The sequence below is a fragment of the Pholcus phalangioides genome, unplaced genomic scaffold, assembly GCF_987345545.1.
Source record: "Pholcus phalangioides strain wild (caught in Gottingen) unplaced genomic scaffold, Ppha-v1.0 ptg000008l_1, whole genome shotgun sequence".
Classification (NCBI taxonomy): domain Eukaryota; kingdom Metazoa; phylum Arthropoda; class Arachnida; order Araneae; family Pholcidae; genus Pholcus; species Pholcus phalangioides.
This window is the reverse complement of record NW_028301601.1, coordinates 310,618-336,454: the sequence shown is the minus strand read 5'-3', so window position 1 is coordinate 336,454 and position 25,837 is coordinate 310,618. Positions and strand designations below refer to the sequence as shown.

Sequence of the window (25,837 nt, the reverse complement as noted above, 5' to 3'; positions counted from 1 at the left end):
AGAACTAAACACGAACTATATCTGCAATATATAAGGAGTAATTTTTCTGTGAAATGCCAAAAGCTTTGCCAAAAATGGTTGGAACAAATAATTATAAATAAATTTCCTTCACAAATTAAAATCCATTTAAATTTTTTCTGAATTATCTTTTCTGTCATTAATAAAACGACGAATGACGAATAAAAATTATTACTCTTTACTACAAATTAAGCAACATGCATACTGAAAACCTAGGCAGCAAGAATTTCTGCTGCTTGACCACAAAAATCTTATTCCTCCTGATATAGCAAAAATAGTGCGTGTAGAATATAATAAGGGTTTCCGTGAAAAAAAAAAATTTTCTTCTCACAGAATTTAAAGGAATTATTAAATTTAAAAGCAAAATGCAAAAAACAAGAAAAATATAAATGCCTTATTTACTTAAAGAATTTCTCAACCTAATAGCATGTTAATAGATTACGAATCACGAGTCGCTTTCAGAAGTTCAGCATCTCAATGACAATTTTTTTCAAATTTTTTATGCCCTTGAACATAAGATTTTATATGTCTTATTTCATTAAACATTAAAGCATTGCATGGACAGATTTTTCAATGTTCGAACAGACTTTTATTTATTTGTTAACAATGAACTCTTTTTCACTATCTGTGTTACCATATGCTGAAGATAAAAAGTCTTCGCCAAAACTGGCAAAATTTTGAACTTTGGGCAGCTTTCAAAGTTACAAAGTTTGAATATGTCTGCCCAATATCTATCTATCTATTCTCTGAACTGATTTCACTTCTTGTAATTGTTTGGATTGTAGTGCAACCCATTCATCACACATAATCAATAGTTCTGTTGGTGATACAACGTTAAACAACCTCTCAGCAATACGTGAGGGAGTAATCTACCATCCCAGCAATCCACGAGATGGAGTACGAAAAACAAGAAAGGGTGCAAATATTTCATTCTCTCCAACAACATGTTTTGGAAAGGTAGGAGGACATTAATATATATTAGGTATCTCACAGAAGTTATGTAAAATGAGCATGCTCCTAGTACAAACTCCTTCCTCTGACTATTGTTAAGAGCATGCTCCTCCCCCACCAATGTAGTGGCGGACCGTGCGGCCATATTGGGCGCCGCTCAAGGAGGGATGCCAAATGGAGTTGAAAGGGTGAAAAAAGGTTTGTCGACCAAAAACATGTGGTCAGTAGCACCACAAAAAAGGTTCTGCATGGGTAGAGATTTTTTTCCCTCGAGCCGGCCCCCATTCGCCAAATCCGGATTTTCGCGATGTGAAATTGTTACAATCGGCAACCGCCGACGATAACCACATGACCGCATAGTGGCTAGATGACAAAACTATGAATATTTTAGCTGGAGTTTTTACAGATTCTATTTTTTCCCAACGATCTCCGAAAAATTTCGGTAATTTAAACGAGTAAACCAATCACCTTTTCGATGTATGCCGTCTTTGAACGCAGGTTGGCAGCCGCGAAATTACCGTTATTTTCAGTATATAACCTATAACCAGCAGGAGAAAAAACGGTCTCCGAAATAGGAAAATTTGACAAATTTATTCAGGGACTTTGATAGAACGCCGGTTATACCAATAACAGTACAGGACTTTATACTTCAAGGTCGTATAACTACTTTCCAAGGTCACGAGATAACGCGATTGTGGTAGATGGTGGGAAGTGAAAAAAAAATTGAAGTTTCTCCCCCCCCCGTATCTTTTCCCGTGAACAACAATTTCATGCGCCTTCTTCCTAAATTATGGGTATTTGACGTACTACAGTGCATTAGCGGTACCTCCGCGAACCACAAACAAGAATTGGCGCAAATGCGCAGGGATTCGGCGCCTTGGCGCAACGTGTAGCAAGAGAACCGTTTCGGCGCAGTTTGGCGCAGCTCTTGCACCCCTGCAACAGGTGTCCACATAAAAAAATCAACTTTTTTCATTTTAATAATTATACAACACTGTGCAATATGAATGACGTATCTGAGGTCCACATGTTATTTGGATACTATTTCTAATTCGAAGTATGTCTCTACCATCAGCGGTTTGCCAGTAATTTTTGGTTCGAGCAGGCACCCTGTATAAATATAAAAAGATGAATGATTATGTAAAAAAAAAGCTCCTGCAAATAAACTTTTTCTTCATTTTCTAAAAAAAACAAAAAACACAATTTATTGATGTTTAGTTTATAGATGAAATAATGAAATGATCTGACCACATCTTCTCTTCTTGCATTGGTCATGATCATTATATTCATTATCAGCTTCTGGGATTTCAGAGTTCATCTTTTCCTCAAGCATTTATTCAAATTTTAATTTCAAGTGAAAGTGGACATTTATGTTTTGAATAAGACACAGGAAGCATTACCGTTCTTTTAAGCTCAACGCCATGCTAAATAGGTAAAGAAATTAGAATGTTTAGATACCCTGCAATGAACCTTGACAGTTTTGATCCTGGATTCGCAAAAAATTTGCAAAGTGCAATAAAAAAAATTAGCACAAAAGAGTAGTGTGAATGTCAATACCAATATTTTTTATTTTTTCTTCCCTACATACAGGACCGTCATTTCAATTTTTTAACAGGGGTAGGGGCGGCAGCAAAGAACTTATACTCAATGTATGCATAAATACATATACCATCTCTAGTGTATTTTCTAAAGCTGAGGGGGGCGTGTGATCCCCCCCTGGCCCCCCCCCCACATGACGGGCCTGCCTACATCACAGAAATTAGAATAACAAAGTTGACACGTGCAATATATTAAAAAAACAATAGTTTGAGTAATACTTCTCATGCAATGCAAGAAAGGTTGCATTCCCGGTTCAATTAATCATTTTATGTATTCCAATATTGCACCACAGATGACAAGAATGAATTAACACATTTTTGTTTTAAAAAATTTATTTTAACATTTCGAGATCAGGTCACACATAAATAATATTTCATTCAAACTTGGTTATACATATTAGATTTTTTGTTGTAGTTCTTTTAGCAACAGAGTTTTTAGAAAAAGTTTCGGTCTCACCAATTACATAGCGTCGGACCACCATCACAAGAGTCACACAATTCAATTGAGAGGTATGTCCCAACCATCACTCGATGATGTCATCGGGGAGCGGCGTCTCTGACGAACTTCCGCACCAGTAGAATCAATGTATTCCTATTCGATCAGTAACGTAGCAGCCACGTGAAGAAATCTGACGAACAGAATTAGCACATGATGTTGATAGAGGCGATCAGCAATCAGGCGGAGCCATGCGTAAGTCTGCTACTCAATCAACAGTCCATGACGATGAAAAAGGCGATGTCCGGCGTGCACCCAACCAGGCGAAACGCCTTAGTAAGAGCAGTTCAGTGCATTTATGACTCGGTATATTTGCGCCGTTTCCAGCACACCGCCGCTATTTAAAGGGCTATTCCCAGCATCCCCTGCTTCACCATTGAATCAGGATGAGCGATCTTCTGCTGTGGAAAGGCAAGTGCTATTTGCATAAATATTCAGAATAAAAATACAATGACATGAAATCTGGCAATACTGATATGTAAACAATGACGGCCGATCGGCGAAAGTCTACAGTGGACTGGTTCTCGGAGGTAGATTAAAGGTAAATAAAGATTTCAAAATGACTACATCTAGGACTATTATGCGGGAGGCCCAAGGCAATGTTACACTCAGTAGTGATATTTTTGTTTATGTCTTGTTCATATTTGTGTATGGCAACACTAATGAAAAACCGCAGTCAAGGCCGCTCACATATGAGCGGGAAAAGAATAAAGTTTATGTTTTGAGCCGTGTCTTCTACCTAGAACCCAATGCTGATTATGTGTGACTATGTGTCAGTAATTACATACGAAACAGTGGTGACGAGTTGGAAGATAGAAGGAGTGTGGTTGTAAGTACGCCTTTGCTGTTCCTTCACGATCCGTGTATTTAGCTTCTGTAGCAAGTTAGGCCTACCTCTGCGCTAACTGCTCTTGCTGTCACGTGCGCCCATGGCTCTTTTCAGGAATTTAAGGGAATTTGACTGCAAAAAGGAGTCATTTTTAGAATATTCGGAACGTTTATCTCAATTTTTCTTGGCTAATGAAGTTGAAGATAAGGGCCAGCATCGTGAGATTTTCCTCTCGATCATCAGTACCCCAACCTACAGCTTACTGAAGAACCTCTGGTCATCGGTGTTGCCTACTGGCCGGACTTTAGCACAGCTATTTAGATACCTTGCAAAACCACTTCGAACCACCACCTTCAGGGATAGTGGAGTGTTTCTGTTTCAACTGCTGATATCGAAAATCAGATGAATCAGTTGTTACTTTCATTGCGGAACTCTGGAACCTTGCTAGGTTCTGTAATTATGGTGCTACACTGTCCCAGATGCTTTTTGACAGATTGGTACACTGCATTAACGACGAAACGATTCAAAAGAAATTGCTAACTGAAAGGAACCTAACTTTCGATCAGGCATCAGAGATAGCACTATCCATGAAGGTTGTTTCAAGAAACGCGTAAAATCTTCGCATGGACAGTGCGCTGTCAACGGAAGTTTTCATGGTGAAACAGAAGCCGCCCAGTGGAAATTCAAAGTCGCAGTCATCTGCATTGAAGGTAGGAGTTTACTGTTACTTGTGTGGAGAGAGAGGGCACAAGTCCCCATCACGCTAATTTTCCAAAAGCAAATGCCATGCCTGTAGGAAATTTGGGCATATTGCTAAGGCTTTTCAGTCGACTAAAAGCAAATCTGGTTTCAAAAACAATTCTGATAAAGTCATCAAGTAATGAATGTGCCAGCTTGTGATCAGGACTCTATGATGTGTTACCATTGAGATCTTTACAGAGTGTTCCTCCTCCTTGTAAAGTATGTGTTAAAGTTGAGGGACTGTCTATAGAAATGAAGGTACACACAGGTGCTCCGTTTACAATAATGCCTCGTGCTCTTCTTCTTAAGTATAAATAAATGGCTGCCAACTTTTGAAAATGAAAATTCGGGAGATTTTCGCGCAAACCCGTATTTTATGCTAAAACCACTCCCTAATAAATACAATAGGGATTTTTCCAAATAAAATAGGGATTTTCCAAATATAAAAGAGCGTAGGGAATAAAATACCTACTCAAAAACTGAAGTCAAATTAAAATAGGGATTTTACACACATGGAAGTTAAACCCTTGGGAATAAAATTCATACGCAAAAAACAAGTGAAATTGGAGGCCAAAACTTCAATGATGTAAAAATAAATATTGTGTTCAATCAGAAACGCTGTGAACAAACATTCTGCGCGAATGACCCCAAAATCATCGGAAGATGAAGGGAAAAAAACGTCAATTTTTGAAGAACACGTGACTTTTTGTGACACTTGCTTGATGGTTTTTTTTTCCATTTCACGAGTGATGATCGCAGTCTTTCCATGACCGATGTTTATGTCCGTAACACAACTTGTACAAAAAGGAAAAGTCGGCCCTCTTCTGGAACGTTTGATGAAAGGAAATACATCGGGGAATAAGTATCTTTAAAATTGATTAAATATGTTTTTGCTTATCAGTATTCGTGTTTTGTTATATCGCACGTTATAACAAAAGAAATTTTGACCACATGCGCGTGACTATAATCTTCAATTATTATCCAGGACTATTGGCTGCTAAGCCATTTCCCTGCACGATAAGACAAACAACTTTCTTGTTACCATCAGAGGGTTTGTAAAACTTCCTTAAAAAGGGAATTTCCCCATTTACGACGTGTGATGTCTTTTTCGAAAGGGAAAAAAAGATGCCCCACAAGAAATTCCTTAGGGATTGTTTTCATAAGCGGGAATTTTTTTTAATGAAGTAGGGAATTTTTAGGGACAATTAGGGATTTTTGTGATTTTCGTAAAAATTTGGGAGATTTAAGAACTTTTCGGGATGTCGAGCGATGAAGCTAAAATTCGGGAGACTTGGCAGCTATGTAAATATAAGTTTCCTGCATTGCAAGATACACACATCAAGTTGAGATCTTTCACCAAGCATACCCTAAAGATTGCAGGTGCTATGGATGTCTCTGTCAAGTACAAAGGAAAAAAGGTAGTGGGACAGTGTTCTGTGACCCTGATGGGGAGGAGCTGAATCAACGAACTAGAAGTCTGACATATCACGTCTACTTTGCCTATAAACTCGATCCAAACTTGCCTTCCATCACCACGGCAAATAAGCTTACAGACAGTCTTGAAGGACCATAAGGAGCTTTTTCTTTTTCCCAGGGACTGGAAAAGCTGAAGGATGCAAAGGTGCACTTAAACAAGAAAGAATTTGTGGCACCAAAGTTCTTTAAGGCTTGTCCCGTATCGTATGCATACAAAAAGAAAGTTGAAGATGAAATCGACAGATTTTTGGAATTAGGTTCCTGGAGAGAGTGGCATCATTCGCATGGGCTACACCAGTAGTGCCAGTACTGAAATCAAACGGGAAAATAAGGTTGTGTGAGGATTTCAAGCTGACTGCCAACATCGCTACTGACCTGGAGCAATACCCTCTTCCAAACGCTGAGGACTTGTTTGCAAATCTTTCTGGGGGTGCGACCTTCTCCAAGATTGACTTGCAGATGCATATTGTCAGCTGAAGCTGGACGAGACCTCTAAGGAACTCCTGGTAATAAACACGCATAGGGTTTTATTCCATTATACAAGGCTACCATTCAGAGTAGCTTCAGCTCCTGCTATCTTCCAGAGGGAAATGGATAAGCTTCTGCAGAGACATGATACTGCTTTGTGCTATTTAGATGATTTACTCAACACAGGTAGATCAGCAGATCATTTAAGGAACCTAAAAAGGGTCCTGACAATCTTGCAAGAGGCTGGCATCAAACTGCATCCATCAAAGTGTCTTCATGCAGCCATCTGTAGAGTATTCAGGGCACAGGATAGATTCCAGGGTTCATACAAAATTTTCAAAATGAAAAGTAAGGAGTTTTTAAGGTGTCATGGGGCCACGCCCCCTCCGAAAAAAAAATTGCACCACTGGACAATAAAAGAAGCCCACATGTGAATTGATTTTCATTTAAATGTCTTTTTTCTTTAATTTCTATTTCAATGTTTCCAAGATTTCAATTTTCAGAATAAAGGGTATGATGGGTAGGAATTTCAGCTGAAAAGGAAGAGATATGCCATGACTGTACGCATGAGTAACAAGTGAACACAAATTCGAACAGTAACAGAGCATGATGATCAAGATTAGGTATTGAGAAGTGTAGTAAGAAAGAAAAGATAGTTGCGGTAGTATATAGTATTAAAATGATTTAAAGAAATCGGAAGTGATGTACTGAGTTTGCAATAAATTTTGTTTTTATCTTGCTTGAGCTGTGGCCACTTCTGCCAGAGAGAGATACAAATACAACGCCACAACAGGCAAAATGCCCAACGAGGTGGCTGAGAAAAAGATGCCCATAAAAATATGGATGTCATATATTTCAAAAATACAGCAACCCAATTAAAAATGAAATTAATAAAAATTATAAACAATATATACACGTGATAAAATATCATATAATACCCATAAAGAATGGGCAGATGTTAACCAAATAAGAGTTAAATCACTGTAAACTGTTTATGAAAATATGCTCATAAGCTACAAAATAACAAAATCAAATCCTTTCTATACATTGTTTTTTTTTTTTTTTTCGCAAAAAAACAACAAAAAGGAATTTTAAGAAAACTCGTCCAGATTTTTCTTCTGTAAGTCATGACAGCTTCACATGATCTGCATTTGTGAATGAGTCAAAAAATTTATTAAAAATTAAATATTGGGGAAAAGTTTATGAACATAGCTATACTGGGAGGAGGGGCAAAGCCTTCCTGCACCCTTTGGCGGCAACACCTTTTTCTCTTCACATCATATCTTGTTTATTTTGTCCCACTTCATCAGAGTGATATGAAAAGTGGCATTTGAAAGCACCAACTTACTGAGGAATTTCACAATCTTAAAGCAACAAAAAAACCAATGAGATTCATCAAGCACCCTTTCAAAATGGGTCAACTTACCTCATGAGGGTCCCCAGCCTGGAGTCCCCACCCCATGAGAACCACAAAAAATTGTAATTCATATTCATTTTACCAACGACTAAAATCCAAGAGCCCCCAACCAAGGAGCGGGAAGTCAATATGCAGATTTGTTTATGGGCCGATGCATTGATTTATAGCAAACTTTTACTGCTAAAATTACAAAAGGCTGAAGCTGGTTTTCTGTGGTTCCCAACTTCAAGGCGCGAATGCGAGCCGATCTCCACTTTAAAAAGTCTCTCCATAGAGAGCAAGAGACCTACAAAGGAGTACAAATGTAATTCAATCATAACACATCACTAACTTCATTTCTGAAATATAGATGGCAGCACTGACAAATCAAACACTACATATGCACTCAGACTGTTAGGCGCGCACACACACACACTTCCAGCACAACTCCCTAGATAGTAAATTGCCCATAGATGGTTATAGATCTGCGTTGTGCTTGGGTTGAAAGAAAGAAAGAAAGCCCCCCCCCTCCCCCCGGAAATTACTCACTCAAACAATCTTGGAATGTGCCGCGGGCTGCTCAATTGAAGTAAGAATTTGCCACGAGCCACTCAATTCATCTGTAAGTGTACTGGCGCCACTTGAGGCAGGCCACATTTAGGCCATGTGTTGAGCACATGTATGCTTTAAAATAAATAAGGGGCTGTTCAAGTATTACGTCAGCAAATTTTCAGCAATTTTTGACTCACCTCTCGTCAGAAAAAGTCAGCAAAACTCTCACCCTCCCTCTGTCAGCGCTCTGCCCCCTTCCTCCTAACGCTTATTGGTGGAATTTGAATCTGAATTGGGGGCTTCTCCCCCCCCCCCCAGATGATCAAAAATTTATTTTTTTAATCCACAAAATATTTTTTAAAAGAATTGTAACAATATTTTTTACAATTTCAAAACAAAATATCTTTATATGTTATTATAATCAATTTTTGTTAATTTCAATGCTATTTGAAGGCTAAGAACCCAAAATTGTTCAAGAAATTCATTGCGACCCTACCTCTCTAAGCCCTTGGTAACCCTTGACCCGCGGTAAATATTCGGCCTGTGTGGACCAAATGTGGCCCTGGCGTTATCTAATTTGTAATTATCTATTTTTGTAACAATGAACCAAGTGACACATTTACAGATCGCTTAAGTGACTCGTGGCACAATTCCAGACCATTTAAGCGATCTGTGGCACATTAAGCGATCCCTTGAGTGACATGTGACAAAGTTTTAGAGCATTGGTCCTGCCACCAGTGCGGTTCTACATCACTCAAGTTACTCGCGGCACATTCCCAGATTACTTAAGTGATCTGCAACATAATCACGGATCACTTATATGATGCATGGCACAGCTCCAGAGCATTTGGATCCGCTAAGTATTTGAAGATCACTAGAGTGGCTCTGTAGGGGACTCAATAGGGAGAATGTTAGTTCAGGTGCCCACAAACTAGTGAAAAGTTTTACTCGTTTTTCGCGCACCAAGTAAGATGTCATTAAGAATATTTCATATTTTTTATAATGACGTAAGAATCATCCAACTCCCCCCCCCCCTCCACATCATCAAGTCAGCAAATCGAAAACCCTCCATCCATGCTGACGTAATACTTGAATGACCCCTAACATAAAGATACCCGAAAGTTATTTTCTGAAGGTTAAAAAAGTGGGTTCAGCTATAGCGGCTGATCGGCTCGTCCCCACCCTCCTCCTGTAAAACCAGACGTGGCTCGGGCTGTCACTTTTAAAAGCCGGATTTTACTAGCAGGTTTTCTATGCTGCGCGCAACGTGAATCACCCAGCGCGACACACCGTCTATTCATCAATATGAAAAGCAGTACGACTGTTTTCCTACAGAGCATAATATGGCTCACGACAGCGCTTTACATCGGGCGTGATTGGCAGACTGCTTCTGGAGGAGTTAAGCGTCGTGTGCCGCGCGTCTCAGCGATCTTCCCTTCATTTTCGTGTTGTGTCTCTTCCTTTTAAACCGGAGCATGCAGCCGATAGAGTAGATGACACAAGGGTCATATACTATATAGCCGTCCTGAGCCGATGCGGCACGCTTGGAAAACGCAAAAGCATAACGTCATTATATAACTCATTTCTGCCCGACACGAAAGGATCAAGTTAGGTTCATGCGGCGCAAAAAGCCTACTCTTAGGAAAACCTGGCTTCAGGGATGAACGTTCGTTACGGGATCCCAGGAGAGATAAACCCATTGTCTCTCTCATGGAGCCTCTTGTGTGTGGATAGAGTCTGTTCCTCTTTTTTTTTTTGCCTTTTTATTTACAGCAACCAATCGCTTTCCCCACTGGACTTCAGTTTTTAGCACTTTAAGGTGCGGCGGCGAAAAGATACGTTTGTCATCGTTCCTTACTCCAGTGGAACTTAAATTTTTTTTCCTTTCTTCTTTTTCAATAGCGAGTTGTAATGTGAATAAAACACATAAAACATGTCAAAAAAACTGCGGAAAGCAGTAACATTTTGCGGTTTCTCAGAATTTTCGTGGTGAGATATTGGCTGTAAGCAAATGGGAAAGAGGGATAAAATAGGAATAGTAAGAGAGAATTGCGTTAAAAAAAAACGATTGCGGCGAAAGTAGGAAAAATAGGAAAGCTGCGAGGTCTGCACTCAGTATACTGCGTAATATAGGAGGTTCGACACATCGTTTCGCCGCATAAGTAAAAACTTAAAAAAACTTTCTCACCACTGGGCATGGGGGAATTTTCGGGTACTGGTTCAGCGGAGTGATGTCGTTCTACGGACCATCGATTTCCAACGCTGACCAGTTTGCGACATAGGCAGGAAAACACGTCAAAACTAGCGATTCGGTAAAAAATCATATTTTTAGAAGCAAAAGCGTATAATCATATTAATTTACTAAATACGACAAAATCGCAACGGTTGGCAGGTATGCACAACCATTGGATGTTCCAATCCCATCCCCTGCTTTCACATTTCCTATTACAAAGGGAGAGAGCATTTTTTTTCTCTCTCTTTATATTCGGGGGAAAGCTTCCTCTTATTTTTCTAGGCAATGCTATTCACCACGGCATGGGGAATGCCTATTCTAAGAAAGATCATCCCTTCAGAGAAAAAAAAAAAGTACTTTTTCAGGCGTGGCTGCAAAAAGTAAGGAGTTATAAGGGCCCTTCCATAGGGAAATGAAAAGTTAGGAGTTTTTAAGGAGTTTGTAAGGATGTGCAAACCCTGGATTCGGATGGTCTGCATCCTGTCCAAAGTTGGATGCTATTGAGAGAGCACCTGAGCCAACCAATGTGGACGAACTCAGATCCTTCATAGGGTTACTGACTAACTATGCTAAATTTTTGCTGAACATGTCGTCTGTGTTATCTCCACTGTACAAATTGCTGAATAAAAATAAGTCCTGGAAGTGGACTAAATTGGAGAAAAATGCTTTCTCTGAAGCTAAGAAAAGGTTATCATCTTCTTCCTTGTTGGTGCATTTTGATGAGACCAAAGAAGTACCCTTGTAATGTGATGCTAGTCTATATGGTGTTGGAGTAGTACTATCACATCCGTCAGCTGGTGGAGATCATCCAATTACCTTTGCTTCCTGATCGCTTACTAAAGCAGAGCGTAACTACAGCCAGATTAAAAGATAAGCCTTGGCTCTGATATTAGGAGTGTAATGTTTCAGCAAACCTTTACTTGGAAGGACCTTTACAATGGCCACCGACCACCAACCACTCCCGAGTCTCTTTTCAATGAATAAGTCTGTGTCATCTATGGCTGCTTCTCGCATTCAAAGATGGGGGCCCTGGTCTTATCAGCATATTCCCATGACATCATGTATCGAAACCGAAAGGGGTCGTCATATGCCAATGCTGATGCGTTCAGCAGACTTCCATAACAGTTACTTGTGCAGATCATCCCAAGCCAGCTGATGTGGTTCTGTTGTTGGAAGCTGTCGACGACAGTCCAATGACAAAGTATCATTTCTAGAGATCGTTAGATTCAGATCCTGCGTTGTTGAAGTGAAAAAGTGTTTCTCAAGGTTGGCCAAAGTCAGCCACAGCAGAGATTTGTCCTTTCTGGCTTTGTTGAGCTGAGATATTGGTAGAGGATGGCTTGATTTTGCGAGGTTGTCGAGTATTTGTGCAGCAGAAATACAGGAGTTATGTTCTTTCAGAGTTGCATGGAAGCCATCAGGGCATGGGTGCACTCAAGGCACTTGCTAGGCAGTCAGTTTGGTGGCCAAATATCGACAGTGACATCAAAGAATTTGTACGTTTTTGTGATACTTGCCAAGTGGAAGATCCTGAACCTCCCTTTAAATTGGCACCTTGGCCATTGACAAGTGAGCTGTGGAATCGTATTCATATTGATCATGCAAGGCCGTTTGAAAGCCGCATGATTCTGCTAGTGGTAGATGCTGCTACCAAGTGGCTGGAAGCTATTGTAGTTCCATCGACATCATCCACAGCTACAATTACAACTTTGCTAGATTCGACTTGACGAGAACTGTTGTGAGTGATAACGGGACATCATTTACCAGTGAAGAGTTCTCAAATTTTCTTTGCCAAAGGGGTATTACTCATGTTTGTACTGCCCCATACCATCCTCAGTTGAATGGGCTGGCAGAAAGGGCAGTGCATTCAATGAAGGATGTTATAAAAAAGATCAAAGGTAGTTCTTTACAGGAACGGTTGGATAAGTTTCTGTTCCACTATAGGCAGACCCCAAACACGACCACAAGTGTCTCCTGCAAGAGCAATGTTCAATCAAGCCATCCAGAGTCGTTTGCACTTACTGAAATCTAGAAGTAATCTACCAGTTAATACAAAGTTCAAGTCCAAAGATGAGGTTTGGTGTAGAAATTATGGTAGTAGTCCAAGGCGGGTTCAGGGAGAGATGTCTACTCCCATTGGAAGAGTTATGTCTGGAGTAAACATAGCATCAGGCTATGTGGTTCGTCATAGGAACAAGCTGAATGAATAAATGCCAGAACTTTGCCACTGGACTTATCCCGTTGCAGAGATCTCTTCCAGCCCAACTTCGTGGCAGAGTCTGGAACACTTTATTTTGTGTCCAAAAAAAAAAAAAAAAAAAAAACATACAAAATTTTTACAACATATTTTCCCCGGACAATTGAGTACTGTTGCGATTACGTGTTGATTACAGACGAGATGGGATTTAGTTAAGACAGATGAATGTACACATATTAGGATGGAGGTATGTTTTAAAAGCAATTGAGCCCCCCCCCCCCACCCATGCCATCTCATCTATTATCTTACACTTGCCATATTATATACACAGGATACAAAAAGGAAAAGAAATGAGAATCTTATTGTGAAATGAAAAATATATATATATACACATCGGAGCGAGTCAGCTCTCTTAACACCTTATTGGTAAGCAAATGGGCTTGATAACTTGCGGACTAGAAGCCAGCATCAGTTTTATTGGGTTGAGTTCACTCGCTCTGGTGGATTTAATGAAAATATACAAAATAGAAGTATTGTGTGGGGGAATATATACAATTAGGGATCGCCCGTGCTATCTCGCTTAGCACCTTAATAGGTGAGCAACATGAATACGACAACATGAGTAGGCATGTGTGTTGTGGACATGAAATGCATCATAGGAACCAGCTGTTTGTGAGAAATTCAAACACACCACCATCTGTAGTCATGTGAACCAGATCTGCCAGCTAGTGCTGAGGTTCCACAGCCAGTAGAATTTTCTCAAAAGGCGGATCAGACTACTCCAAAGACTATTCCAGTCTTAAGACGCTCACAGCGTTCTAGTTGTGCCTCTGTGAAGTTGGACTATGAAGTTGTTTTAATGTATGAACGCATTTATGTTCGGATATATAGCACTGCAATAGGGAGTATGTTTTTGTTTTTTCTCTCCTTGGCATCCTTAAATTTTTTATTTTTTTTTGTAAATGTGAACTGTGTGTATACATACATACATATATATATATATATATATATATATATTTCTTCTTAGTCTGGTTAGGTTGTAGTATACCTCCCATTATGTCCATTTATTTATATCAGAAATCTGAGTATGTTGTTTTTTTGCTTATGTAGGGAGGGAATGTCATGTGTTCATATTTGTGTATGGCAGCACTAATGAAAAACAGTGGTCAAGGACACTCGTATGTAAGTACCAAAAAAAAAGAATAAAGTTGCTTATGTTTTCAGCTGTGTCTTCTACCTAGAACCCAATGTTGATTATGTGTGACTATGTGTCAGTAATTACATACAAAACAGTTTACTATCTTTTTAAACCAATTATATCTGCATCAAATCACCTTCATCTACGAGCATATCAACAGTTTCCTGTATGCTAGCATTATTTTATTTAATATTCTCACAATCATTTCAAATTGATAGACTAAGCATTAACTCATATACCTTGGATATGCACATAGATGAATTAAATCCTTACCAAATTTAAGAGATCTCTTAAATTTGGTAAGGATTTAATTAGGAAAGTTCATGTGTAAATAAAATATTTTTACAGCTACATTCCATTTTGATATAAGCTGAACCAACTGTATAAATATCAGATTAAAAAATAGAATTGATACCATATGATGACTGTTGATAATCTGCAATGGTCCGAAGGATGTTATTCATTTTCATTTGCCGCTGATGATTGTCAAGGCCTTGTGTACTTGGGTGTGCCAAATCGATGAATACAAGATCAGTCAGAAACAATCCTGAAAATTCAATAATCATCAGCACTTGTCAAGCTAAATAAACTGTTGAGTATAGTACTTCATTTGTTAGAATTTGGGAAACATTGATCTACATATATAACTAGATTAGGTTAATGTAACAAACACAATTAAAATTACTTGCATAACTTAAAAGCATGGAAATTAGCTACATAAGATATTTGCTTTGAATACAGTGATACCCCAATTTATGTCACTCTGCATTTGAGACATCTCACTCTGAAAATATTTTTTTTTTCAATTAAGCAGGAATTACACTATAAAAGTTCTTTGTCAAAGATCATTTATAAAATAAGTTTAACAAAAAATAGTTTAAGGGGTAAAAAAGTCGCAACTTTGATAAAAGTTGCTCTTTATCCAGTTTTCTTTTATCAAAGTTAGCCTCTTCATCCAATATTTGAAAAATTAATGTTGATGCTTTATATACTGCAGTTTCAATTGCACAAGTTTACATATATGCTTTGTGATTTGATTAAGTAATTAAAAAAATTATACATTTTATATTTTCATACTATAATTATAGTATGAAAATATAAATGAAATAATGAACACAATGAAAACAATCCTGGGAATACAAGAAACAACAGAGATAGAAAAAGCCCACAGAGTGCCTTCGAGAAACTCTAGTAAACTGAAGCCAATCGTTGTTAGGTTCCATAATGAAAGGTCAAGGAATCTCTGGATGGTAAAAGTCAAGCGACAAGATAGTCTAACAGCTGACAGAATAAATCCAGATTTTCAGGATGACAAAGTATACATCAATGAACACCCCACACCAGAAAATAAGAAACTATTCTACGAAGCAAGGCAAGCCAAAAACAGACTTGGTTATAAATTTGCATGGGAAAAAGATGGAAAGATTTTCCTCCTGAGAGATGAGAAATCTAAAACACTAAGAATATATGCAGAAGATCAACTACAGAGACTGAACCCAATCTTAAACGACAATGGAAATTGAAGAAACTGACGAAGCAGATATGATAGAGGATCAACAGCCTCTGGAGGAAATTCAAGAAGTGAGAAAGGTAATAAGCTGTCATAACATATGAAATAGAACACTTACATTTTTAATAATCAACATACAGAGCCTTAGAACAAGAGAGAACTTTAACAATCTTTTGATATTTCTAAGAACACTAAATGAAAAACTTGACATAATTTGTTTAAGTGAAATATGGATAGATGAAAATGAAGAATTCAATTACTATATATATCAAATTATGAACATCTCAATGATTATTACTGTTATACAAATTCTAGAAGTTACAATAAATCAGGGGGAATAATTATGTATATAAATTAAATCAACACAAAAAAACATACTAATTTCACTACAGCAGAAGATTTGTTTATACACCACACAGAATATGATGTTAATATTTTGCTATTGTACCGTTGACATGCATACACAATTACACAATTTAATGAAGAATTAGAAATCAATACGAAAAAATTGTGGGCGATATCAACATTGATCTATATAGTGAAACTAATGGAATATCACAATATTTAGACATAATGGCCACAAATCAGGGTTGTAAAAAACCCGGGGTTTTTTAAAAAAAACCAGTGTTTTTTGGGTAGAAAACCCGGGTTTTTTTGGGCAAAATGGGGAAAATTGAATTTTCTTTTTCCACAACCACAAAATATCTAATTTAAACATGTGTACATCTTACACATTATGCCTAAATATATATTTTTAGTGCATGTTAAACTGTATTTGATTAATAAAATAAGAGAATAATTGTTCACTTACAGCCCAGGCGGGATTTTTGGGCAAAATGGGAGGAAAATTGAATTTTCTTTTTCCACAACTTCAAAATGTAGGTACAACAGGGTGGGTTGAAAAAAAATGAAGTTTCATTTTCAAATTGCTATAGTGCAGAAAAGTTACCTCTTTTAATAAGAAGAAAAACATAAAAAATTATAAGATCAGTTGATATCTTCCAGTCGTGCATAGTACTTGAAGATTATGAAAATTGACAAAACTGAACATTTTTCTTAATTTTTTAATATTACTTAAAATTTTACGATCAACATGCAAAAGTTTGTTATGCTTATTTTATGGTTCAATAAAGTAAAATAAATTAAAACATCATTGATATTTCAATTTTTATCGGTCACGCAATGTGTTCGAAAAACTGGAATTGACTAAATTTTTGCAAGTTTCATTGTGCAAAAGTTAGACTTTAAACATGAACACTTGGAAAAGAAACAATAGAAGAAACTGTAAACCAGTAAATCCTAGTCAATTTTGGTAACTATAATGTAAAGTACATACACTCTCCTACTTTGGATGGTTGATTGGATAGAGTGTAGGTGAAACTCAACGTGCAGCCACCTCTTCATGGTAAATTCTGGGTCATTTTGTTCTGACAAAGCATGAAAAGAGCTGTACAATGAAACTTGCAAAAATTTGGTCAATTCCAGTTTTTCGAACACATCGTGCGACCGATAAACATTGCAATATCAATGATGTTTTAATTTATTTTACTTTATTGAACCATAAAATAAGCATAAGAAACTTTTGCACATCGATCATCAAATTTTAAGTAATATTAAAAAAATTTAAGAAAAATGTTCAATTTTCATAAACTTCAAGTACGATGCACGACCGGAAGATGTCAATCGATTTTAAATTTTTTTACATAATTTTTCTTTTTATTAAAGGAGGCTATTTTTCCGCACTATAGCGATTTGCAAATAAAATTTTTTTTTTCGACCCACCCTAATGCACATCCTTTATGTGTACATATCTTATATTATGTCTAAGTATACATTTTTGATGAATGTTAAACTATGTATTTGATCAATAAAATTAAAAAATGATCTGGCTAAGAGGAGGAGATAAGTCATTCTGAGGATTCATTACTCTGGAGGTGTTTTCCACTTATCCAAATTAGCCATTTTTGGGAACTTAAAACCACAGGATAACTTGAATTATCATTAAACATAAATGTCAATAACATTATTATATATTAATTTCACTTTATACAAGAAACCTGTCATGTATAGCAACAGACCTACAGAATGCCTTCATCTGGCTGACGATTTTAACAGGCAAATTTTCTGGGTCGGGCAGCATCTTGACTTATTACCAGCATCTTGAAAAATCAAGCTAAGGCATATTTTCTGCTTAGGTGTTATTTTCACATAAGAAAAACTATACTTTTTGTTCTGTTTCAATTGAAGATGTTCGTTGCCAATGTTCAATTCAAGAATCCCACAGTTATTTTCTTTTCATTATAAGATAATGTCATTTTTGTCTCTTGATATTTCAGTTATCAAAGTCTGATGTACCTGTATAAAACTTATAAAAAAAGTATTGCAAAAACATGTAAATATTTTTTGAATGAAAATTCAGTTTACATATATTGATTCGCTTCTTCACAGATGCTTCAATTTATTTATACACAGATCTGTGTGTGTGAAAAATTGAGTATTATAAATAAATTTCTGTCGGTATGCTTATCACATATATCAGGTATATTTTTTAAACTAAGGTCCAGGGTTACAATTTTCTGTTTGTGATTTCTTGTAAAATATTTTAATATGTGGATCTCATACCTAAATGCTTACATAAAAAAGGTAGAAAAATTATAAAAAGGGTGTTTGTGATTCCAAGAAATTATTTATTATCACATTTTTGTTCCTAAAAAATCATTAAAAAATATTTCAAAATATACTAAACACTGCACTATGCAGCAATTTTTGAAATACATAAACTAAGCTCCAACTAAAATTTTAACCCCTGAAAGTAACACATTTCCTTCGAAAACAAACAATATTCCCTAAAAAAACCCATTTTCCCCCAAAAAAAAAACCAGCCCGGGGGGGGTGGGGGAATGGCCATCTACCCGGGGAGCAAATTTAACAACCCTGCCACAAATGGATTCGAATCACTACACAAAAAAATAACACGAGAAACAAAGGAAAGTCACACATGCATAGATCACGTTTTTTATAACAAGAGGGAATACTTCGAATATACTTATAATAGTCGGGAATGCGGGTTAGTTAATGATAATCACAACAGTACTGACGGGGAATTACCCAACTCTGACTTGGATGGCTTCTCGATTGACAACAAACCACCGGGCAAATTAAAATGTGTGTTAATAAATGCCAGGAGCTTGGGTAACAAGAAAGATTTTTTAGAAACTATGATAGTTGTGGAGGACTTGGATCTTATAGCCATTACAGAATCTTGGGCAAACGATGGGGATGAATCTTTCTTACACATCTCCGGATACGATACTTTTTTGAGAAATAGATCTGATAGGAAAGGGGGTGGAGTGTTGATATACGTGAAATCATGTTTGAAGGCTAGAGAGTGTAACGTGCAGAGAAGTGATATTGAAACCATATGGGTTGAACTTGAGAACAAAAGACGTCATAAGCTTATTGTTGGGGTTTGTTACAATCCACCGAATAGGGATCAAAACTATATCGCCAAAATGCATGATGAAATTTCCTACATGTGTAAGCGAAAGAGGGTTCTCATACTAGGGGATTTCAATTACCCGGGTATTGATTGGGAGAACCTTTCATCTGGAAATCAGTATGAAAGAGACTTTCTTAAGTTGGTGCTCGAAAATTTTTTGTATCAGCATGTATCAGAAGCCACTAGGGGTACTGCTATTTTGGATTTAGTTCTTACTAGTTCTGAGGATCTAGTTGAACATGTTTCGGTGGGGGAAGAGTTTTCTTCCAGTGATCATCGTATCGTCAGATTTCACTGTAACTTTTCCTCGGGTCAGGTTGATAACAAAAGACTGGTTCCTTGTTTTCGGAGAACTAACTTTGATGTTTTGCGAAGAAGGTTAGCGGAAGTTTTCAAAGACCGGTTGGAATCAGTAGGGATGGTAAGTCAATGGGAAGAATTTAGTACGAAGCTGTCCTCTGTTTTGCACGACGTCATACCCTTTGTTCGAAAAAAGCGTGTTTGTACATCACACCCTCTATGGTTCACGGATAGCGTGCGGAACCTTTATCTTGAAAAGAAAAGAGCATTCAGAGAGTATAAAAGTGGACGAGGTGACCTATCATTGTTTACTGATAAAAGAAGACTGTTGAAGAAAGCGATAAGGGATAGTAAAAAGCAAGTTGAATCTAGGTTGGCAGATAACATTGGCTCTGACCCAAAATCATTTTTTCGATACGTCAATAATGGATGTAAGGGGACAGTTGGCCCCCTCTCGATAGGAGGCTCAAAAGTAGAGAGCAATGTAGGCATGTGTAGTGCTTTCAATGACTTTTTCGCGTCGGTTTTTAATGGAGATAATGATATTCGATATACGGGTGTTGCATGGGGTAATAAAACGCTCAACGATATTCAAGTGGAAGACGTGGAGGTCCTAAATCTTCTAAGAAATGTATGTGCAAGCAAAGCACCAGGACCAGATGATATCTATCCCAGGGTTCTCAGGGAAGGTGCTAATGAATTGTTGGGGCCAGTCGCACAGATATACAGGAGTAGTGTTGCTGAGGGTATCGTCCCGAGAGATTGGAAACTGGCTAACGTTGTTCCGATATTTAAGAAGGGTAGTAGAGAAGTGGTGTCTAATTATCGTCCAGTGAGTTTGACGAGCTCCCTCTCGAAAATTTTGGAAATTATCATCAAAAGCCAGTTTGTGAAGTGGATAGACGAGAATAATGTATTGTCGGATAATCAGCATGGGTTCAGAAAGGGGAAGTCATGTGTAACTAACCTCCTTTGCTTCTATGATTACGTGACTAAGGCTTTGGGTAAGAGCAAAAATGTCGACGTTGTTTACCTTGATTTCCAGAAGGCATTCGATCGGGTCCAACATGGCAAACTCTTGAAGCATTTACACGAGATTGGAATAGGGGGCAACTTGCTGAATTGGATAGAATCGTGGTTAAGAGATAGGTCGCAACGAGTTATGGTGAACGGGGAATTCTCTGGTTGGACAGACGTCACAAGTGGAGTTCCTCAGGGAAGTGTCCTTGGCCCCATACTTTTTTCACTTTTTATCGACAAACTCGATCAGGGTATCGATGGAATTACTAGCAAATTCGCAGATGATGTGAAGCTAATGGGGGTAATCGGAAATGAAAGCGATAGGGAGTTGCTCCAGACCAACTTAAACAAGATTGCAGCATGGGCAAATGAATGGAGCATGACGTTTAGCGTAGATAAGTGCATGGTCGCTCATTTTGGTTCGAACAACCCACGGTTCTCTTACGAGTTGAATGGTGTCACTATCCCGGATGCAACTAGAGTCACCGATTTGGGAATTCTCATTGACGAGCGACTTAAGTTTTCTGAACATTGTTCAGCGGTTGTCAAAAAATCGAATAGAATGCTTGGTCTCATTTTCAAAAAGGTCTCTTCGCGTTCTCCTAAAGTCATTCTTCCGCTTTTTCGAGGCTTAGTTCGTCCTGGACTGGAGTATGCTGTAAGGTTTTGGAGACCATACCTACAGAGGGACATAGACTTGGTTGAAGGGGTGCAGAGAAGAGCTACGCGTGTCCTTATTGGCACACAGGGCTTGAGTTATGAAGAAAGACTTCATTTTTTGAATATGTTTACATTGGATGAACGCAGGTGTCAAGGAGATATGATCGAAGTGTTCAAAATTTTCAATGGGATGGATAGGATGGACCATGAACTTTTAGTACACCGCCAATCGACTGCTTTTACAAGGGGACACCAGTATCGATTGGTGAGGGACAATGCAAGGTTATGGTGTCGCAGGGAATTTTTCTCCAATAGGGTTGTTAATAAATGGAATAGCTTACCCCCGGGAGGTAGTAAATTGTAACACAATTGACACGTTTAAAAAGAAATACGATAAACATGTTGGGGTAAATCGAGAAGCTATCCATTCTTAGAATAAGACAACCATAAGTATTCTTTATGGGCATTGTATAATATTTTATCAAGTGTATATATTGTTTGTAATTTGTGTTAATTGCATTTTTAATTGGGTTGCTGTATTTTTGAAACATATGACAACCATATTTTTATGGGCATCTTTTTATCAGCCACCTCGTTGGGCATTTTGCCTGTTGTGGCGTTGTATTTGTATTTGTATTCACAAAACTTCACAGTATTTAACACTGATATCACTGACCACTACCCAATATTAAGAAGTATAACCTTCCTTGAAAAAACAAGAGAATTTGAATGATGAAAATGATGAAATAACGAAAATAGATTATATAAGGTTTGAACAATTCATATCAAAAATAATTTTCAATTGCATATGAGAAAATGATTCAGTACAAAATAAATACGTACATCTCTTGGATATAATAACATTGAATACTAATCTCTGGACTAAAGTTTCAAAAAATTACCCTAAGAAAAATAAAAAACAATGGATAACTACGGAAATACTTGACAGAATAAACCGCAAGGAAAAGCTATATAAAAACAAATCCACATATAACCTTATATGAGAAGGAGTACAAACGTTGTAATAAAAATTTAAAAATATACAAAAAAGGTAAAACAAGAATATTTCCAGAGGAACTTTAACGCTTGCGAGAATAATAAATGATTGCAATGGCATTTCATTAGAAGAAATGTATTAAATAAAGATTTGAAAAAATATATACTACCAAATTTTGAAAATCCAACAGAACTTGCAAATAAATTTAATCAAGAATTTATCACAAAAAATATAAATAATGATGAGGAAAATACAGATAATTATACTCATATAGAACAAGAAGGTTCCAATGAAGGAAATATCTTAGGGTTTGACTCATATTACTACACTAGACGACAAGCTGTCACAATAGAGAAAAAATTTGCAATTTTCAAGTAAAAAAAGGCGTCCAACAGGGGTCGGTCTTAGGGCGATACTGTTTTTAATTTGCATAAATGAACTGAGTAAACTAAATCTAAATGGTAGCATTATATCTTTTGCAGATGACACAGTTTTATATATTGAGGATACAGAAACAGATAGTTTAGTTAAAAAAACAGAAGGATCTAATAAAAATAAATCACTGGCTAATTAAACACAAATTAAAAATAAATACACGAAAAACTAAATTTATGTGCACGAAAACAAGAAATATAAATGACAGTACAGAAATCCACGTAAAATTACAAACTCACTGCCAACCTCAAACGATATCAGTATGTAATTGTGAAGAAATAGGTAGTGTGTTCAATTACGGATACTTAGGAATTGTTATACTAGATAACCTAAAATGGAACATATATAGTGAAAAAATGATAAAAAACTCACAATGTATTCAGGAGTCATTTATAAACTTAAATACATAGTTAATAATTTCTTGAAAGATATCTTCTATGCATGGGTTTATTCAAATATAAATAATGGAATATGTGTCTGGGGAGGAGCATGTTATGAAAACATATGCAATTTAGACAATCTTTACAATAATTTAAGAGAATTAATAAATGTTCCAATAGAAAACAAAAAATACAGGGCCGCATATTAACACTGAGACAGAACTACATGTACAGAATTTATAAATGTATCATCAAAAACAAAGAATGGTTAGTAAAAAATGAAAATAGAACCTCAAATAGATATAAAAATATCTATCAAGTGCCTAAAAGTAACAAAACATCATTTCAAAAAAGTTTTTGTTACACCGCACCAAAAATAATGAACATCATCTTCTCTAGTAATTACACAAATAGTAATAAAAATACAGATTACAATATCTTTAGTATGATAAAAAACACAGATATTGATGCAGCACTTTGAAATAAATTATTCCATCAATGCATATTAATTATATATATAGTAAAAAGTGCTAAAAAAAATATATATATATAGTAAAAAGTGCTAAAAAAAATATATATATAGTAAAAAGTGCTAAAAAAATATATAAGAAAAGTGCTGTTGCTGAGAGAGAAAATCATGTAATAAAAATCATATAGGCCTGCTGGAAGGACTTTACAGTCCCTTGGGGCTACATAGTGTATGTATTATATGTGTGTGTTTTGTGTCGTTAACATATGTTTGTATATTGTATTATATATTTGTATCTTGTAATTTGCCGTTTGTTCCTTTTAATATTAAAAAAAAAAAAAAAGAGTTTTAGGTAGTTAGAGGGAGCTACAAAGATCTTAATACCATATGCGAATATCAGAGATTTGAATTTCTCTAGCTGACTACAAAAACAGAAATAAACGTGGTTGGATGCTTATCAGTTATAATCAATTTCATTTCGTCCTAGTGAACCTACGACGCAATACTGAAATAATGTTGAAAATATTGTTATAACAAATGGACATATTTATACAGGGTTAATGGACTGACAAACTCAGAGGGTTGTTAGTAGACATCGAGAGTAACAAAAATTGTAATGGAACATGGTGTCGCAAACCACATTGAGAGGGTGAAAGTCGCAAAAAACACATGCAGGTTTTAACGTCACACTAGAGCAACAATAACTACAAAAATATTTATTCAATTAATTATCACAAGAGTGGTTGGAAAAGGCGACCGCTGACGTCATTGCACAGTCTACAACGACGTAAAAATGATTTCCGGATGCACTTGAAGATACCAGGTATGTTCTTGATGTCTGCCGCAGTGACGACAATCTAATATACACCGTACACAGCGCATGATCCTACCTCAGAGCATGTGTTTTACGACGATGCTTACGTCAGATATGGTGTGCGAACCCACGAATGTGTTCAGTGATAAACTGACATCCACCTTTCACCTCCTCTGGACTCAGAGCCTGCATGCGTTTTTCGTGATTTTTACCCTCTCTGTAACATGACGGCCTCCAGGTCATGCTTTTCATACTAAATCTTGATATCAATAGAGAATTCTTACTTTTAGACCCCAGGGACCGCTTGGCTACCAGAAACCACCAAAGGTCTCGCTACCGTTCCGGTATGGGCTAGTTCGTCTGCTTAGTCTTTCGGCTGGAATCTTCCAGTCGCTAGATGAGGATGAGACTGCAGGTCGGGCTGCTAATGTCCCATCAAAATTAATCTCTCGTCAATATTTTTAACTTATAATTCTTTATTACCATAGGTTCTTCCCGGGAGAAATGTCACCTGGTCTCATTGGGGTTTTGTCTTGTCTTTTTGTACATTACTTATAAGTTTAATATTGCATAATTAAATATCTTATTTGCTGGCTCATGGCCGCAGACATCCACTGGTAAATTGTTATCGATTATTCGTTGATCGTGTTGGGTGAACCTGGCCAGTTCACCTGGTATGTTGCCAAACGATGTTTTGTCATTTACAATAAAATTATACCTTTTATAATATTATAAATAATATTATTGATTGATAAATAATATTATTGATTGATAAATAATATTATTGATTGATAAATAATATTATTGATTGATAAATAATATTATTGATTGATAAATAATATTATTGATATTTCTGAAATTATATCCAAATGTACTTTGTATGACGTAGTATTTTTCTTGTGAAAAAGTGTTCCTGTGGTCCAAGTGGACCAAATTATTTTATTTCATGATAAGTATAAGTACGGATTGTGTTTGTTGAACAATCACATTTCACTCGTTTTAAGAGCTTGGTTCTCTAATGTTGTAGCACAGTGGTGCTTTAGTGTTTCATGTATCAGCTGAAATGTAACGAAACTTCATCTAGCCTTAAGCTTGGAAATATATCCCGTAATGTCTTTCTAAATTTGCGTGTGTGTCTTGGCAGGTCTGGATTTTTTATGAGTTAATACTAATTTCAAATGGGAGCTGTGACTTAGTTTTCCTAATACACCCGGTGACGATGGAAAATCTTAACGTCTAGTATCCCTGGTGCTGATCAAGTTGATATCGTCAACCATGTCGAATGGATGGGTCGACTCTGGCTATCCTCAACATCTGCCTCATCGTGACCTGACTCCAATGGGGCCGTTCAAGTATTATGTAAGCAAATTTTTTAGCCATTTTTGACCCCCCCCCCTTGTCAGCAAAACGCTGATCCCCCCCCCCCCCCCGTCAGAAAAATTTCATCATCAGCTCTGCCCCTCTGAATCCTAACTCATATTTTCATAAAGGGTGGTTGATGACATAAGCATTATCCAAACCCCCCTTCCCCCTTGTCATCAAAAGTCAGCAAATCGGAACCCCCCTCCCCATCGATGATGACGTAATACTTGAACGGCCC

The 25,837-nt window shown here is 37.0% G+C and overlaps 1 protein-coding gene across 3 annotated transcripts in view; it reads right to left on the bottom strand.

The window, feature by feature from the left end:
- LOC149083460 (ras-specific guanine nucleotide-releasing factor RalGPS1-like) overlaps positions 1-25,837 on the bottom strand; it is a 120,525-nt gene that overhangs the window by 23,493 nt on the left and 71,195 nt on the right. For all 3 annotated transcript variants that reach the window (XM_089233974.1, XM_089233975.1, XM_089233973.1), the window contains exon 8: positions 14,569-14,700. In XM_089233974.1, the coding sequence (XP_089090100.1) occupies positions 14,569-14,700 (132 nt within the window). The remainder of the gene's footprint in view (positions 1-14,568; positions 14,701-25,837) is intronic.